Below are 15,669 nucleotides of genomic sequence, written 5' to 3'. Positions count from 1 at the left end.
AAGCCGAGATGGCTCTGTGGTAAGAACGCGTGAATTTTAACCGATGATCGTGGGTTCAAGCCCGGGCCAGCACCACTGAATTTTCATGTGCTTAATTTGTGATTATAATTCATCTCGTGCTTTACGGTGAAGGAAAACATCGTGAGGAAACCTGCATGTGACTAATTTCACTGAAATTCTGCCACATGTGAATTCTACCAACCCGCATTGGAGCAGCGTGGTGGAATAAGCTCCAAACCTTCTCCTCAAAAAGAGGAGAGTAGGCCTTTAGCCCAGCAGTGGGACATTCACAGGCTGTTACGGTTACGATATTTCAAATGTCAAATTGGGATGTCACCTTATTCAAAGCTAATGTTTGATGATTTTAACGAACAGTTAATCAATTGTGCAATAATTTATTTATAATTAACCGTAACCGTAACCGTAATTTAAAAATTACGGTTACGTTTTATTGAGAATGACTAAATACTAAATTATAAACTAGTGGTAACTATGTAACATTTAGTTTATAATTCTTTTTAAATTTCTGTTTAGTCATTATTTATATGCTTGCTGTGGTCTCCTGTAATTGAAAGAGCAGACATATTTTAAAATATTATTCCACGATGTAATGTACTCGTAAGTGTGTATCCTTTGTTGGAGTCAATAAATAAATAAAATGGCGCGAAATTATTGTCATCTTGATTGGTCAAACGACATCCCAGTAGTAATAAAGGAGGAAGGCCAATATATATATTTTTGTTATTAATTGGAAAAAGTAAATTTGTATTACTTGTAGTTCCTAGTTCCTAGGAATTATGCAACACTAATTCTTCTTCTAAGCACTAGTCTTTAAGTTGAAAACTACGTGAACTTACGTGACTATATTAATGACAGTCGTAATGACTTTTATAAAATGAAGGAATTGCTATAGCCACATAACATAGCTATCCCCGACCACGAAAACTTGGTGCCCCAGATAAACACAATCCAAAATTATAGTATAGAAAACTTATTTTATTTAATTTGTATGACATTTTGTAAATGAAGATCCATATAAGAAGAAGATATACAATAACACAAAAAAGGTGAATGTTAATTAGTATTTAATATTTTAAAATTAGATAGTGACCCATGTGGAACCTGTTTCCAGTCATGGAGCATGGAGTCTGGAAACTGGCAGTGTTCCGTAACTCGAAAAGCACGTAAAGCAATTGATATTGCAAGACAGTCGGAACTCAACCCGGTTGTGTCGCATTTGCCTTTTCATCGGGTTACGAGAGTGAGGGAATAGAGAGTGCAAAGAGAGAGAAATGAATATACCAATTCCCAAGCAGTTGTTTAGTCTCTCATGAAAATAGCCTAAGCCCAAATAGGTCAAGATTTTTATATAGCTACATAAAAGTTCCAGGGTTGATTTTTCTGTCTTGACTAATTGTTGTTAATTTAACACAAGCTTAATCGATAGTTGGTATGTAGGAAAATAGGTATTAGGTATCTTTAGTAATAGTAAACAGATAATGAATTATGTTAAAAAAAAAGGATTAAAAAATAAAATCAATAAATCAAAAATTATTTATTAAAAATTAACATTTCTCGTGTATACACTAAATAGTTTTTTCAATAATATATTTATTTCACCATGGTAATTTGATTTTCGATGTTGTCCTTGTGTTGTATTTTAATAAACTTTAATGGTTCACTTAATAAATCAGAAGTATTTTTAAAACAGTCCTTGGATTTCGCCAGTTTTAGTATCTAAGTCTATATCATAGATGCTAGGTCGTGTAGGGAGACCAGGCATTTTGGAAATTTCACCAACCATGGGGACTATGAAGCCAGCGCCCACCGAGACAAAGATGTCGTTGACACGGAGTGGAAAGCCAGTTGGAGCTCCTTTGATAGCTGGGTCGCCGGTAAGTGAGTTGGAAGTCTTGGCCATACAGATTGCTAGCTTGTCATAGCCCTGATAAATAAATAACATTCACGTTAATCTTTAACTGTCTCTATTATACTTAATTTAATTCAGCAAGCGACTGTTTTTTGTAAGAAGTAGTTTATTCAAATTAATATGTTTGATTACAAATTACGGTTTGCTATTTGGTTTATTAGTAGTATTTATTTAAGATAAGTTATCATTACATAAAGACAACTTTATGAGAGTTACCCTTATTACATATTTATAACAGCACACAATTTATAAAAGTTAAACTCGATGAAGTACATCTCGTAATATAGAAAAAGCACAATCTACAATCAGTTCAACTCACTCTCTCGGTGAAGGTACGCATCTTCTCCAGCACGTCGTCCGTGTATTCTACGGTGCCGGCGCCGTACATCTCGGCGGCGATGGTCTGTATCTTGTCTCGCAGCGGCAGGTCGAGCGGGTAGAGGTAGCGGAAAGTGGAGGGTAGCGCGCAGGCGGCGATGACGGCGTCGGCCAGGTCGAGCGCGCCCGCCCCCCCGTGCGCCCAGTGCGCGCACTGCACGGCCGCGAAGGCGCCGCACTGCAGCGCGTACTCCTGCACGGCGCGCAACTCCGCCTCCGTGTCGTTGGCGTGGCGGTTGATGGCCACGACGACCGGGACGCCGAATTTGTTGCCGTTGCTGATATGTTTCCCTAGGTTACACAGACCTTTGTTGAGCAGTTCCAAGTTTTCCTGTAATTAAAATAATATTGATTATTATAATTATGTTATCCTGGGCCAATTACAACCTCAAATGCACTTTCTATTCCCTCCTTTTTATATTCAATTGAAACAGTAGTCTGACATGACCGAAAAAAGAACCGTATCCGGGCTGACACTAAAAAACGAGTAAGACGAGACATCATGATGTTAGCTAGACAAGGTAGCTACTATACAAGTCGAGTTACGAGTACACGAGTCGATTTTTTATTATTGATAATAATAAATAATGGATGAGGTAGCGTATCTGGCGAAAATACATGCCTGCAGGTAGACCTCGTGCAGCGGCTGGCCGGGGCTGACGGTGGGGCCGCCGCCGTGCATCTTGAGCGCGCGCACGGTGCTGACGATGACGGCGCAGTGCGGGGTGTCGCCACTCGCGCGGCACTTTATGTCGAAGAACTTCTCCATACCTACGGGTACATTATCACATCTATAATCTATATCTATTGTTTACTGCGTGCTAAGAATTACGCTATAGTTTCATTACTTTTTAAATATTTATCTAATATAGCAAATAAGGCACTGATAGTAAATAGTCGCTACCATGCATAGACAATGGCGCTGCAAAAAATAATATCTATTCTTTACACAATTTATACACCGCCAGGCGCCAACCATGAAAACTAATATAGTTATGGCACTTGCTTTCATTTAAAAAAATATGTATTTGCATAAGTAAAGTTTGCTCGGGTTTTTTAAGATTTCTCATCTTAAAAAACCCGGGCATACCATATTTAAACGAATATTTTATACGTTTTAGATAAACTATCGTGATAAGATACACCAATAAGTCCATATAATAATAATAATACTGAAGGATTAAAAAAAAACAAATACTACTAATAAAACATCGTACCAATGTCAGATCCAAAACCAGCTTCGGTAGCGACGTATCCGTCCTCGCGAGCTAGCTTCATGGCGATCTTATCGGCCAAGATGGAGGAGCAGCCGTGTGCGATGTTAGCGAAGGGTCCCGTGTGTACCAACACAGGCGTGCCTTCTAAAGTTTGCATCAATGTCGGTTCGAAGGCATCCTTCAGGAGCACCATCAAAGCTCCGGTGACACCCTGCAAATTGTATATGGTTAAAACTATAACACTATTTTAACATATAATTTTACACTTAAATGTCGTATGCAAATTTTATGAAACAAATAAATTATTGCTCACCAAATCGTCGGCAGTCACAGGATTTCCACTCTTATCCAATGCAACGACCATTTTAGCGAGTCGCTCCTTTATGTCATCAATGTCTTTACCCAAAGCCAAAACAGCCATGATCTCTGAAGCCACAGAGATGTCAAAACTTGTCTCGCGAGTAAAACCCTTTTCCGTCGGTGATTGGCCGATGGTTATTTTACGCAGGTATCTGTCGTTGAGATCCACAACTATTAAGGAAAGAAAATAGAATTATCAATTAAATTTAAGTTTAGTTAATTGTTTTATATTAAATATATTTCAGTCACAAAATTCGACCTGCACAAGCTAACAAATAAAATAAAATATTAACAATATTCTCTTCAAAACATGAGAGGAGGCCTTCAGCCCAACAGTGGGATATTCACAGGCTGTTACGGATTTACAATATTTATAAAGAAAATATATTGAGAAAGAAAACATAATAACCTCTATTCCACATAATTTTCGTAGTATCTATATTTAATCTAGCGAATTTAGTTCTTTCTTCTGGTGTTAAGGCGTCTGGGTCAGTTTTATTGATACCCAGTCTATTAAGTCTCCTAAGCTGAATAGGAGAGAACTTTCTGACGCCCTTGATCTTCGGTACCAGCCGATCGTACAACGGGCCATCCTTTTGGGTCAGTTCGTGGAAGATTCTGGCATCCATTTGAGCTGCCAGTAGATTGTTGGCAGCTGTTACAGCGTGGATGTCACCCGTGAGATGAAGGTTGAAGTCCTCCATTGGGATCACCTATGATATGAAGTTTCACTGATGTATATCCGAAATTGTCATAATATAATAGGCAGCTTAAAAAATATATTAATTGATTTTAGGAAAATTATAATAAATATGCGCAAAACGAAACCTTAAAGATATTGCATTGAAAGATTAACTCTTTAATTCAATAGACAATATGAATATTCAATTTGGAATGTCATGTTAATATCGTACAGTACCTGCGAGTACCCTCCGCCGGCGGCTCCGCCTTTGACACCAAAAGTGGGTCCCTGGCTGGGCTGTCGCATACAGGCGAAAGCATTTCGTCCGCAATGCGCGCCCAGCGCCTGCACGAGGCCAAGCAGCGTCGTGCTCTTACCCTCACCCAGCGGTGTGGGGGTTATGCTACACGAAACACACACACGGATTAACTACACATTTATGAAAATCCCTTATTTTTTAATTTAATATGGGTAAACTGGCAAATCCCAATGGTGAGTTTTTGAGACCTTCACCTATAAACATGGACATGGCTAAATGTATGAAACGTGGAATTAGACCGACTTGCTTAATCTATAGAAAATGAGTTATTCAAATATTATACCTATTATAAACAGCTATTCGTAATAATAAATCTTACCCTGCAACAACAATATATTTGCCACCTTTCTGATCTTGCAAACGATCGAGTACGGAGAGAGATATCTTCGCCTTAGTATTGCCATATTGAGAGACCTCATTCGGGAATAAGCCGATCTCCTCCGCCAACTGCGTGATGTGCTTCGGCTTTTGGGAACGGGCTATGACGATATCGCTAAAAAAATAAATATATTTAATTGAACTATAAACCTTTAATAAAAATAAATTTCGATCGGTTCTTTAATATGTTAACTACGAGACTATACTTTGTAAAATTGACTAATAGCTAAAGAAAATAGTTAGTATTCATATCATTCAGTCATTATTTCTACGGATTCCGTGGTAAATAATGTTACTTGAATTTGAATTCAAAATTTATTAGTAAATAATAAAATAGAAAAAAACGACGTACCTAGGCACTGGGGTAAGCGTATTCAGCCGCAAGGTCTGCAACGGCCAAACGGGCGCTGTGAGTCGTTCAAGCTGCCTGCGCGCCGCCAGCACGGTGTTGCGCATGAGCATCGCCACCGTCATCGGGCCCACGCCGCCCGGCACCGGCGTCACGCGCGCCGCTACCTGCGCCGCCTCCGAGTACGATACGTCACCCACTAGCCGCTGTCCACTACTCTTTGAAGAATCTACGATCAGGCCAGAATTACCCAATTGAATAGATGATTATAAAATTTAAATTGGGAATTGTTTTACGATTTGGAAACATGTGACTATATATTCAATAAAACAATCGCTATGACTCAAAAGTTATATAAAATAATTTAGCTTAATGAAACTCTTATTTTATACTTTTAAATAGAAAGTCACAATCGGTTATCAGTTAATTTATGCACGTCATTAAAAATACTTGAACTAATATCAATATATTTTTAAATAACTAGTTATAGATAAAATAAAACATTTATTTTCGGTATATATTAATTGGATAAATTTTCTTTTGAATGCAATAGTGCTATTATTGCAATAGCATTGCTTACGTTTTTCTGTATAATATACGAGATTGTGATTGAGTTTGGTACCATACATTCATAATTAATACATTAATTTTACTGGTGGTAGGGCTTTGTGCAAGCTCGTCTGGGTAGGTACCACCCACTCATCAGATATTCTACCGCAAAACAGCAATACTTGATATTGTTGTGTTCCGGTTTGAAGGGTGAGTGAGCCAGTGTAATTACAGGCACAAGGGACATAAAATCTTAGTTCCCAAGGTTGGTGGCGCATTGGATATGTAAGCGATGGTTGACATTTCTTACAATGCCAATGTCTAAGAGCGTTGGTGACCACTTACCATCAGGTGGCCCATATGCTCGTCCGCCTTCCTATTCTATAAAAAAAAAAAAAAAAATTTATGATTAGTACATTTTGACCAACATGAGAGCTAAACGAATGGATAATCGCTCAGCGGTCAAGAACATTTTGGGCTTTTTCTGTAAATGTGCTTGAATTGAAAGCGGCTTGTCAAAACATGTTACATGAATAAGCTCTACAAATGAACAATTTGACTTGCACGTATCAGGAATGACAAACCTTATAATTAAATATCTTATAATTAAAAGATTTCTAAAAATTATGGCTTTTTTTCAATAATACTTGAAAAACAGAAAAGAGATGGAAAGAAAGTATAATACAATTACTAATAAGAAATTTGTGCCCTCTTCGCCAGTGTTCCCAACGCGTATTGACTGTCGTCATTGAGTATAACCGTCTCGTAATTTAGTCCCTGTGTCTCATTTATTTTGAGGGTATTGGATCCTCATCCATTGCCTTATTCTTGGACCAGTATTATTTTTCTAAGTAAAAGACATTTATCGACTTAAGAATATTAGCCCGAATTTTAACACATAAAATACGTTAAAGGTACCTGAATGTCGGTTTTATCCTCCTTTCGACAAAACTACACGTAGGATAAATCTTTCATAATTTCGTTTCGTTTTCAACGTTTTAATAAAACGATTAAAACAAATATTTGTATTAGGACTTCATAATAAGTATATTACATAACTTAGCATAGAAATACTTGCATATTTCTGGTTCGATTTGTGGTATTGGTATGAATCCACCAACCCATAATAGAGCAACACAGTCAACACAGAAGACATTTGCCCAGCAAAGGGTAGTTTTCCAGGTTTTTTTCATAAAAACGACTGACTCTTAACAGTATCACGTGTAGAAAACTCGAACATATGCGAGAAATCAGATGCACTTACCATTTGATCCTTTGTTATGAAACACTAACTGGCGTTGACTCAAATGTTTAGGAAACAATTTGCCTTATACGCAGAACCATTGTCGTAGTTACACGGGTTATTTTTTAGATTTGTTGAATACATCGCTTCCATTAGAATGGCTAGTGCTATTTAACGAAAATTACTAATATTATAAATGCAAAAGTTTTTATTTGGGTGTTTGTTACTCAATTTACTTATGGGTAAAGGTAAGGGGTTTTAAAAACAAAACTTAATATAAGAATATAAGTAGTATAATAATAATTAAATGTCACATTAGTGTACCTCAAAGTTTACATTGCAATATATCATAGGTGCGGCCACTCCCTGTTTTTGGGTGATGTTCTTACAAAATGAACTTAATGTATAAAAACACAATGACCGCCAAAACAATGACAAATATCCTTAATTGATTGGTAGTAGGTAGGTATGGAAAAGTCATGAGTCAACAAACGTAGCCGTCTTTTAGTATACATTAACTTAATTAAATGTGATAATTATTTAAGGTATTCTTTACTAGCTTTTAACCGTGCCTTCACCAGTGTGCATTTTAACAACATAAAAGCATGCTACTCTCCTTCCATTAAACTATTTATGTAACTTATTGCAAGTTATGATCTTAAGAAAACAAGCTTTTATTTAATAAAAACGAACACATGTTTCAAATGTTGTCTGAATAGGACGTATTGAAACTGCGTTACATACGTGATTGTGTTTTGAGTTATCCAATGTTTAAATGTAAGGCCTGTAGTGTATTTGATTCATTGTTAAATCCAATTATTAAAAATCTTATAATCATTGGAGCCAGGCTCGGCTCGACCAAAGTAAGCAATGTAGACGGGTTGGTTTAATAAATTCTATATAAATGAACTATTTGACTTGCCTGTGCATTAGGAATAACAAACATTATAATCGAATGTCTTATAAATTCAATATTCCTAAAAATTATGGCTACTTTTCGATAACGCTTAAAAGACAAAAAAGAGAAGAAATAACGTATATAAATTTTTTAAAGATGCTGTGAATCTATTCTTGATCACATCTACAGTGCTCATGTTGGTCAAAATGTACTATCATAACAATAACAAACGATAATGCTAATGCTATCGGTATCGTATCGTCTGCGTTAATGCTATCGGTATTTACTGACATCAGTTGACGTCACACGACACTGTACTCCTGACTGTACAAGTGACAAATACTTTCGCATATAATATTAATAGTATGATTGTAATAAGGCTTTAATTTACTGTATATTTTTTACTCAAAACGTTAACATTTGTGTACTTAATTAATCCTAAATAGAGGGAGGGCAGATGAGCGTCCTTTCATATAAATGTAGTAGATAATATAAATATTTAATGTAATATTTAAATATGTCTTTAAATATAATGACGTCCCATGCGGCTGTAGGTACACGGAGTCACTCACACTTCAAACCGATATATAATAACGGTAAATATTGTTATATGTTTGGCGGTAAGATATAAGATTACTTTTTTAGTTTTGACACTTGTACTCAGTTGCACTTTAGTTTTATACGTACCGGGGATTGGGTTAATTCCGCAATCGATCACTACTGCTCCCGGTTTTATCCAGGAACCGCGAACTAGTTCCGGTTTACCGATTGCCACGACTAGAATATCTGCGGTCTTCGTCTGTAAAAAAAAAAATTACATTTTAATTATTTCATTGTGTCTGTAACATTTTAAATTTTAGTACAAGTATTAAAATCATAAAGTATAAAATCCATTAAAAACACGCGTAAAATCTGCGCTTGCAGGCAATGATTTATTTCTTGATAAGAAAACAATGTAAAGTTATAAATCTTTTATATATCAAAAATAAATACAATATTTATATACAACTACGCACACGGACTTTACAATTAAGGCAATGCAGTCTATTTCTTTCGAATGTTTAATCAATGTTGGCACGAAGAGAGGACTCAATGGTTACCTAAACACTAATAAACAATGTGTATAAAAGAGGCCTAATATGCAAAAAAAAGTTAGGTAACTGAAATGAGTGACAGGAAATTATTTTTTTCAACAGAAACGTTTTAAGCTCACGCTACAAAACAAATCATTAAAATGTAATTTTTCTTCAAATGATAGCAACTTTAATCGTCATATATATCGCTTCCATTCAAAGTAATTTGAATAACTCCGTACTAACTCATTGATATATCTTTGTATCATAACTCAACTGAACTTTTAACCTTACACGTTATCTTAAATTAATTTTAAAACTTTAACAGCTAATGGTATTTTATTGAATCTTATTCAATTTACCCATTTTATATATTATACGTACATTTCGGTTTAACAATCATTCAGTCACCTGTTCATTAGCTCGTGAAAATATAAAGGTATAATCAAGCTTAATACAATTATTAAATACGAGTTGTTACTTAAAACATATTACAATACTTTATATGTATATTTAATTATCCCATGTTTGCAATGTTGCAAAATCAAATCATATGTACATGATTGAAAACTTCAGCTTTAATAGCTAAAGACATCGTTATATAACATTGTGTATAAAAAGCTTATGAGATTTCGCTATATACCTAATATTATCTAAAGAATTCTATTAGGTTTAAATCGAGAAGTACTTAAAATTCTACGTTTTTAACAAAGTTTATTGTGAAACCTAACATTAGTTGGGTTGTACATAACACTTCGCTTATGTTTTATAGATAATTAGGATATAAAATTGTACAATTTTAATAAAATAAATGATTAAAAGGAGGTTCACTTACGATTTCGCTTAAATTCTTTGTTTTCGAATGGCACACGGTTACTGTTGCATTTTCCCATTTAAGAAGTTCAGCTACCGGCGTGCCCACGATCTTACTCCGGCCAAGCACTACCGCGGTCTTGCCGGCGATCGTGACTCCGGTCTGTTTGATCAACTCGACGCAACCAGCGGGAGTACAGGGAACGAATCCCGACATATCGCCGAGGGCTACTCGCCCTTCGTTCTGTGTGTTTAAGCTGTTAATGGACGAATTATGAAATTAGTTTTGATATGATACAATAGCAATGTAGCTGCAAAGTAAATTGATAAAAACATTTTATTTTTTATAAAAACTAATTTTTTATTTTATATAGTTTATTATATTATGTTTACAATAAACTGCTTTGTTCATTCAAATTTATTATTAATTATGATATTTAACTTCTTTAACTACCGAACAGTGTGTGAATTATAAGCACACATAAGCTTCAGTTTAAGTAAATAAAAATTCGGTAGGGCTAGCCCGGATTTGAACACGTGATATTCGGTTAAGATCAATTTTGTGTTCTTTCCACTCGTCAGTGAGGCATCTCGTCTAAGATTGAACAGATAGCAGTTACAAACTATACATATCCCGTTGCTGTTCAAAGGCTCTTAATACAGGATCATTTGGGAGGATAAAGATCGAGTCCGAGATAAATTAGTAGCTATATACATTAATTATAGAGAATAGTCGTTATAAACATAAATTTACCGCGTAAATTATTATATTAAATATATTTGCAACCGATTCTCACCCATCAACATCCTTTTGTGGCGAGACCGCATCCGTGATGAGGTGAGCGTCAATGTTTTCCGTCGAGTCCAGAGGCATCTGAACGATGATTCCGTGCACGAATGGAGAATCATTGAGACTGCTGATTTTCGTGAGGAGCTGTGAATATACATCAACTTAAAGTAAATTAAATCTAAATTATTATAATTATAAAACAGTAAGCAGATAAAAGACTTAAGTGTAACATTTCTATGATGAAGACATCAAGAGCTTCAAGACTTAAAAATATATTTGGAAAGAACAGCAAGTACAAAAGAGATAGTGCACAAATTCAAGACTACAACAAATTTGAGCTCATAGAAACCTAAACACAAAAATTGTATCTTTTATTTGGCTTCGGTCCGTTAGTACAGGTAAATTAGCGACTCATATTCGAGATATACAGAAAACAAAACTACTCTTTTTGAAGTATTGCTAGTACATACGTACATTCATAGGAATGCATTTCACATCTTTAGTCACGCTTACAAAATGTTTTGGCTGTTTATTAATTACATGCTCAGATTATTATCTTAGAAATTCTGTACCTACGCGACATTTTTACTATACACCCAACCATAACTCATATATTATAACTCATATATTTTGAAATTAGATCATTGTAAACTATGGATAGAATCATTGATAGAATCGTATTTCATTCATCCAACAACATGAAAAGATAATTCCACTATGATTTCTCTCAATTTTAACGACATTGTATCGAAATCGTTCTACCATGTATTGGATCTAGACTTCTTTTCCTTTTCAGGTCCTTTTGAGGCTTATTGCACCATGCTGTTCCAATGCGGGTTGGGATAAACACGGTGTAGCAAATTTATCTGACACAGGCAGTTTGCCTTACGATATTTTCGTTCACCGCCCAGCACGAGCTGAACTATAAACACAAATTATAATTGAAAATTTAAAGATTCCTGGCTTTTAACCCGCTATATTCGATTATCATCCACGGGCTCTAACCACTGAGCCATCTCGGCTCAATATAACAATATAGAAAGAGTATTTTTGAATTACATCATGATTAACATAACAAACAATCCAATATCAAATGATATAACTGTATCGCGAGTGGAGGTCGCGGAGGCCGAGGGTATCGCGGCGAATAAAAAAAATTCTCTAAAAATTTACGTTTGTACAAATCACTATTTGTATATTTTAAATATTTTATAAAAAAAAATCGTATTTTGGTATTATGAATGAAAACTACCACTTTTAGTAATATTTGAATATTATTATTTACACAGCTGAACGGCTTTATATCAAATTTTGAAGTTTAATTACAAGTATTACGAGAAGAAGAAAGTACATAGGAAATCTATTATGGGATCTTTGCAATGTTGCGAAAAAGTCATTGCTAGAAGCTAGTGTCCGTGATAAGCTCTGTGTTTTTCTGTATGGGCCGACAAGTTACTATTGTTATTTTAAAACTTTATATTTTTTGTATATAATTAGCGTTATTTTTTATTTTATTTTCTATAATTTAGATATAACTATTATAATTGGATATTTCATAATTGTTTTTAAGATTTTTTACCACTTTATATTATACCTTATTCCTTAATTGACAGGACAGACACTTCAGTAACTTTTTCTCTTCAGGTTGTCAACCGATTATCTATTTATTATTGTTTAGTAACTATTGACGACCTAGGTGTCATCAAAAAGAAACATTTGCAAATAACGATAGAAACAAAATTCGCACATTTTCGATACTGATTGTGCGACATCAATGCGACATCAGTGCGACACAATCTGCGACATCGACTTTACTATTTCGAATACCAGTTTATATAATTAAAGATAAATATTAAAAAATGTGTTCAGAATTTTTGTTATTATTAAAGCTTAGTAGGTAATTAGACAATCACAATATATGTGATGTAATGAATTTAAGGCCTCTTTCAAAGCAGCGTTAGTCTCACCTCAGCTTGGTTGTAGTCACGGGGCAGTTTGATGTGCTCTGCGATAATGCCGATGTTTTCCGCAGCCTTCAATTTCATACGGATGTACACGTTGGAGTCCTCCCTGCCTCCAACCTGCACGATAGCCAACCGTGGCTGGAAGCCGGGGCTCTTGCGACGCATTTCCGATACTTGTTCGCGAAGATCATTTTGTATCGCTCTATTACATAATCAAATAAAAATTCATAAATTGAATATAATATTAGCAGATTAAGAATTTTAAGTTGTAATAGAATTTATTTCTTTCTTTTTTGTTGTAAATTCATCACGTAGATTAAAATTTTTCTACTGATTGGTGCTGTGCGAATTTGTTATTAAAAAAATATTTTAAAAAGTTATAAAAAAAGTTTACAATAAAATCAAACAGAGGGTAGTCATACCGAGCGACCTCCGTTCCTGATATTACTTTTGCAGACATTTTGACAAGTGGATCGTCAGAAGACACTTAAACCACTAAAATTAAATTGCCAAGCCCGCGACTATTTCTCATGTCCGTAACCTGCGATAACCCTTGTTAACATATCAATAAACATACCAACTTGTTATTTATCAGCCTTTCGGTTTTATGAGAGTTTTCGTCATATACCTAAGCCTCTGATGAGTTGAAAATTCTCAAAGTACTTAAAGAAATATAAAATATGTACTTAAATATAATTTTAAATACAAATTGGTATCAAATAACAGACACTTACCGCCGACATTGATTACAAAATTTTCTTGTGGTATTAATATTAAGTAACCAGCGAAAAAAATTATACTTCATTATAACTAAGATATCTATATCCTGTCACTTAATTACACACGATACACTAGTCTTTATTATTAATAGTACAACACATTCATTTCGTTATTTTAAAAGTTCATTATAATAAGTAAATTAAGCTTCATCTAAATTATCATACTACGCATCCAATATACTTATCATTTCAATAGTTTTAGTATTGCTTATTATTAGTGAGATACATTAATAAGCTATTGAGTATGTTTATCTGTTTATTTTTTCCGCCACCATACTCTTATCATCTTCCTTCAATATTGAGAAGCTCAATGATATTGATAGACGCGCTTATCGAAAATTCCCTTACCCAGTTAATCAAACCCGATTCGTGATAGGGTTTAGTCTAATCTGCCGATTTCGGCATGTATTTTTTTCTTTTACTAAATAGGTACTTTTACAAATAGGTCTTTTACTAATAGGACGGAAAATGGGCAACTTGATGGTAAGCGATTACCACCGCTCATAGATATCTGCGCTGTAAGAAATATTAACCATATCCTTACATCGCCAACCAACCTTGGGAACTGTGATGTTATTTCTATTATGCCTGAAGTTCTACTGGCTCACTCACCCCTCAAAAATGAACACATCGATGCTATAATGAGTAATGCTGTTTAGCAATAGAATATGTCGTAAGTGGGTAGTACCTACAGACGGGCTTACACAAAGCCCTACCATCAAGCAAATACAATATAATCAATAAATTTAAAGTATATGTGATGTGATTAAACGAATAATAAGAAGTGGATTAAAATAACTTGGAAATATCTTGACTTATCACTATGTTGCTCCATTGCGGGTTGGTGGTAAAATTGTAAGTCTATAATTTTATAATTTTAAATGTAGCCTACAAAATTTGATTTCTTTAGAGCAATTGGCTTCCATTACAATGTTTATAAAATATATTATTAAATTTAAATATATAATAAATAATATATTATCGACGGTATATTATCATTTTGGACAAATAGATAAATTAATAACCATACAAATACCATAGTTTAAACTTGACCATCATCAAAAATAAACAAAATAATGCCTGGGGAAAAAAATAATTTTAATATACTTTCAGAACTTTCAACATTGTACAAGCACTGACAAAAATAATTTCAAGATAACAGAAAAATAATACACCAACATATACCTACCTATCATTATAAATAGCTTAAATAGAGAAAACACTCATAATAAACATAACCTACAATAATAATTGCAGATAACTGATCTGGAAGCCGGTGGCCATTATAACATAATTTTATGTACATAGTAGGTAATTAGTATTTACTAATATAAAAATTAAATGCTTCCAACACATAACAAATTAAAGTTTAAAATGAAAAACATCTTTTTATTATAAAATTAAAAATATACTTACGTGAGTATGTTATCAATATCACCTTGATTTTTCCACATGTTAATTTTTTAAGACTATTTGTTTGTATTAATTCATTTCAGAAAAGCACCTGAGATGTTTTACATACCGTGTCGGTTGCGCGAGTGGTAATAATTATGGTACCTCAGTAACAGAAATCGCGGTAAACTGGTTTCGCCAGTTGTACAAATATTTTGATCATTTTACGTATTTACCCACACTTTCGTCCTTTTATTAGTATAGTGTTAGTTTAAGAAGTAATGTTACACCGTAAAATGTAAAATGTTAGATGTCTAGTGCTAGAAAGTATATTTTTGTTATGGAAATAACTAAGTAATATATATATAAATATCCAAACATATTTAATCGTTTAACTTAAATGTACGTAAAGTATGTATTCAGATAAAATGGTTTATTAATTAACTAGCTCACACAAATCATTAAACACCTTCGTGAGAAAAAAAATATATTTAAATTATTCTTAATGCGAATTTGGATTGAGGACTATATATATATATATATATATATATATAT

The 15,669-nt window shown here is 34.1% G+C and overlaps 1 protein-coding gene across 2 annotated transcripts; it reads right to left on the bottom strand.

Moving 5' to 3' along the window:
* Window positions 1-1,540: 1,540 nt before the first annotated feature.
* LOC126775793 (C-1-tetrahydrofolate synthase, cytoplasmic) lies at window positions 1,541-15,281 on the bottom strand. 2 transcript variants are annotated; one of them, XM_050497885.1, is made up of 14 exons: window positions 15,139-15,281; window positions 12,947-13,145; window positions 10,987-11,123; window positions 10,212-10,446; window positions 8,991-9,102; window positions 5,617-5,842; window positions 5,206-5,379; window positions 4,805-4,970; window positions 4,295-4,598; window positions 3,839-4,056; window positions 3,526-3,736; window positions 2,931-3,079; window positions 2,250-2,639; window positions 1,541-1,945 (listed from the first exon to the last, which is right to left on the bottom strand). In XM_050497885.1, the coding sequence occupies exons 1-14, from the start codon at window positions 15,174-15,176 to the stop codon at window positions 1,703-1,705; spliced, it is 2,802 nt and encodes a 933-aa protein (XP_050353842.1). In that variant the 5' UTR covers window positions 15,177-15,281; the 3' UTR covers window positions 1,541-1,702. The 2 variants fall into 2 exon arrangements, with proteins under 2 accessions (XP_050353842.1, XP_050353840.1); XM_050497883.1 differs by lacking the exon at window positions 15,139-15,281 and adding an exon at window positions 13,366-13,478.
* Window positions 15,282-15,669: the final 388 nt, after the last annotated feature.

This window comes from Nymphalis io, chromosome 19 (assembly GCF_905147045.1).
Source record: "Nymphalis io chromosome 19, ilAglIoxx1.1, whole genome shotgun sequence".
NCBI lineage: Eukaryota > Metazoa > Arthropoda > Insecta > Lepidoptera > Nymphalidae > Nymphalis > Nymphalis io.
Note: the sequence above shows the minus strand (reverse complement) of the source record. Positions and strands in the feature narration are given on the sequence as shown.

Bases quoted from the DNA above. Each gene is read 5' to 3' on its own strand.
- LOC126775793 (XM_050497885.1), bottom strand. From the start codon at position 15,176: ATGTGGAAAAATCAAGGTGATATTGATAACATACTCAC. The intron at 5,843-8,990 runs GTACGTATAAAA...GCCTGATCGTAG, and splicing joins CGGAATTAACCCAATCCCCG to ATTCTTCAAAGAGTAGTGGA. The intron at 3,737-3,838 runs GTGAGCAATAAT...TACAATTTGCAG, and splicing joins CTGTGACTGCCGACGATTTG to GGTGTCACCGGAGCTTTGAT.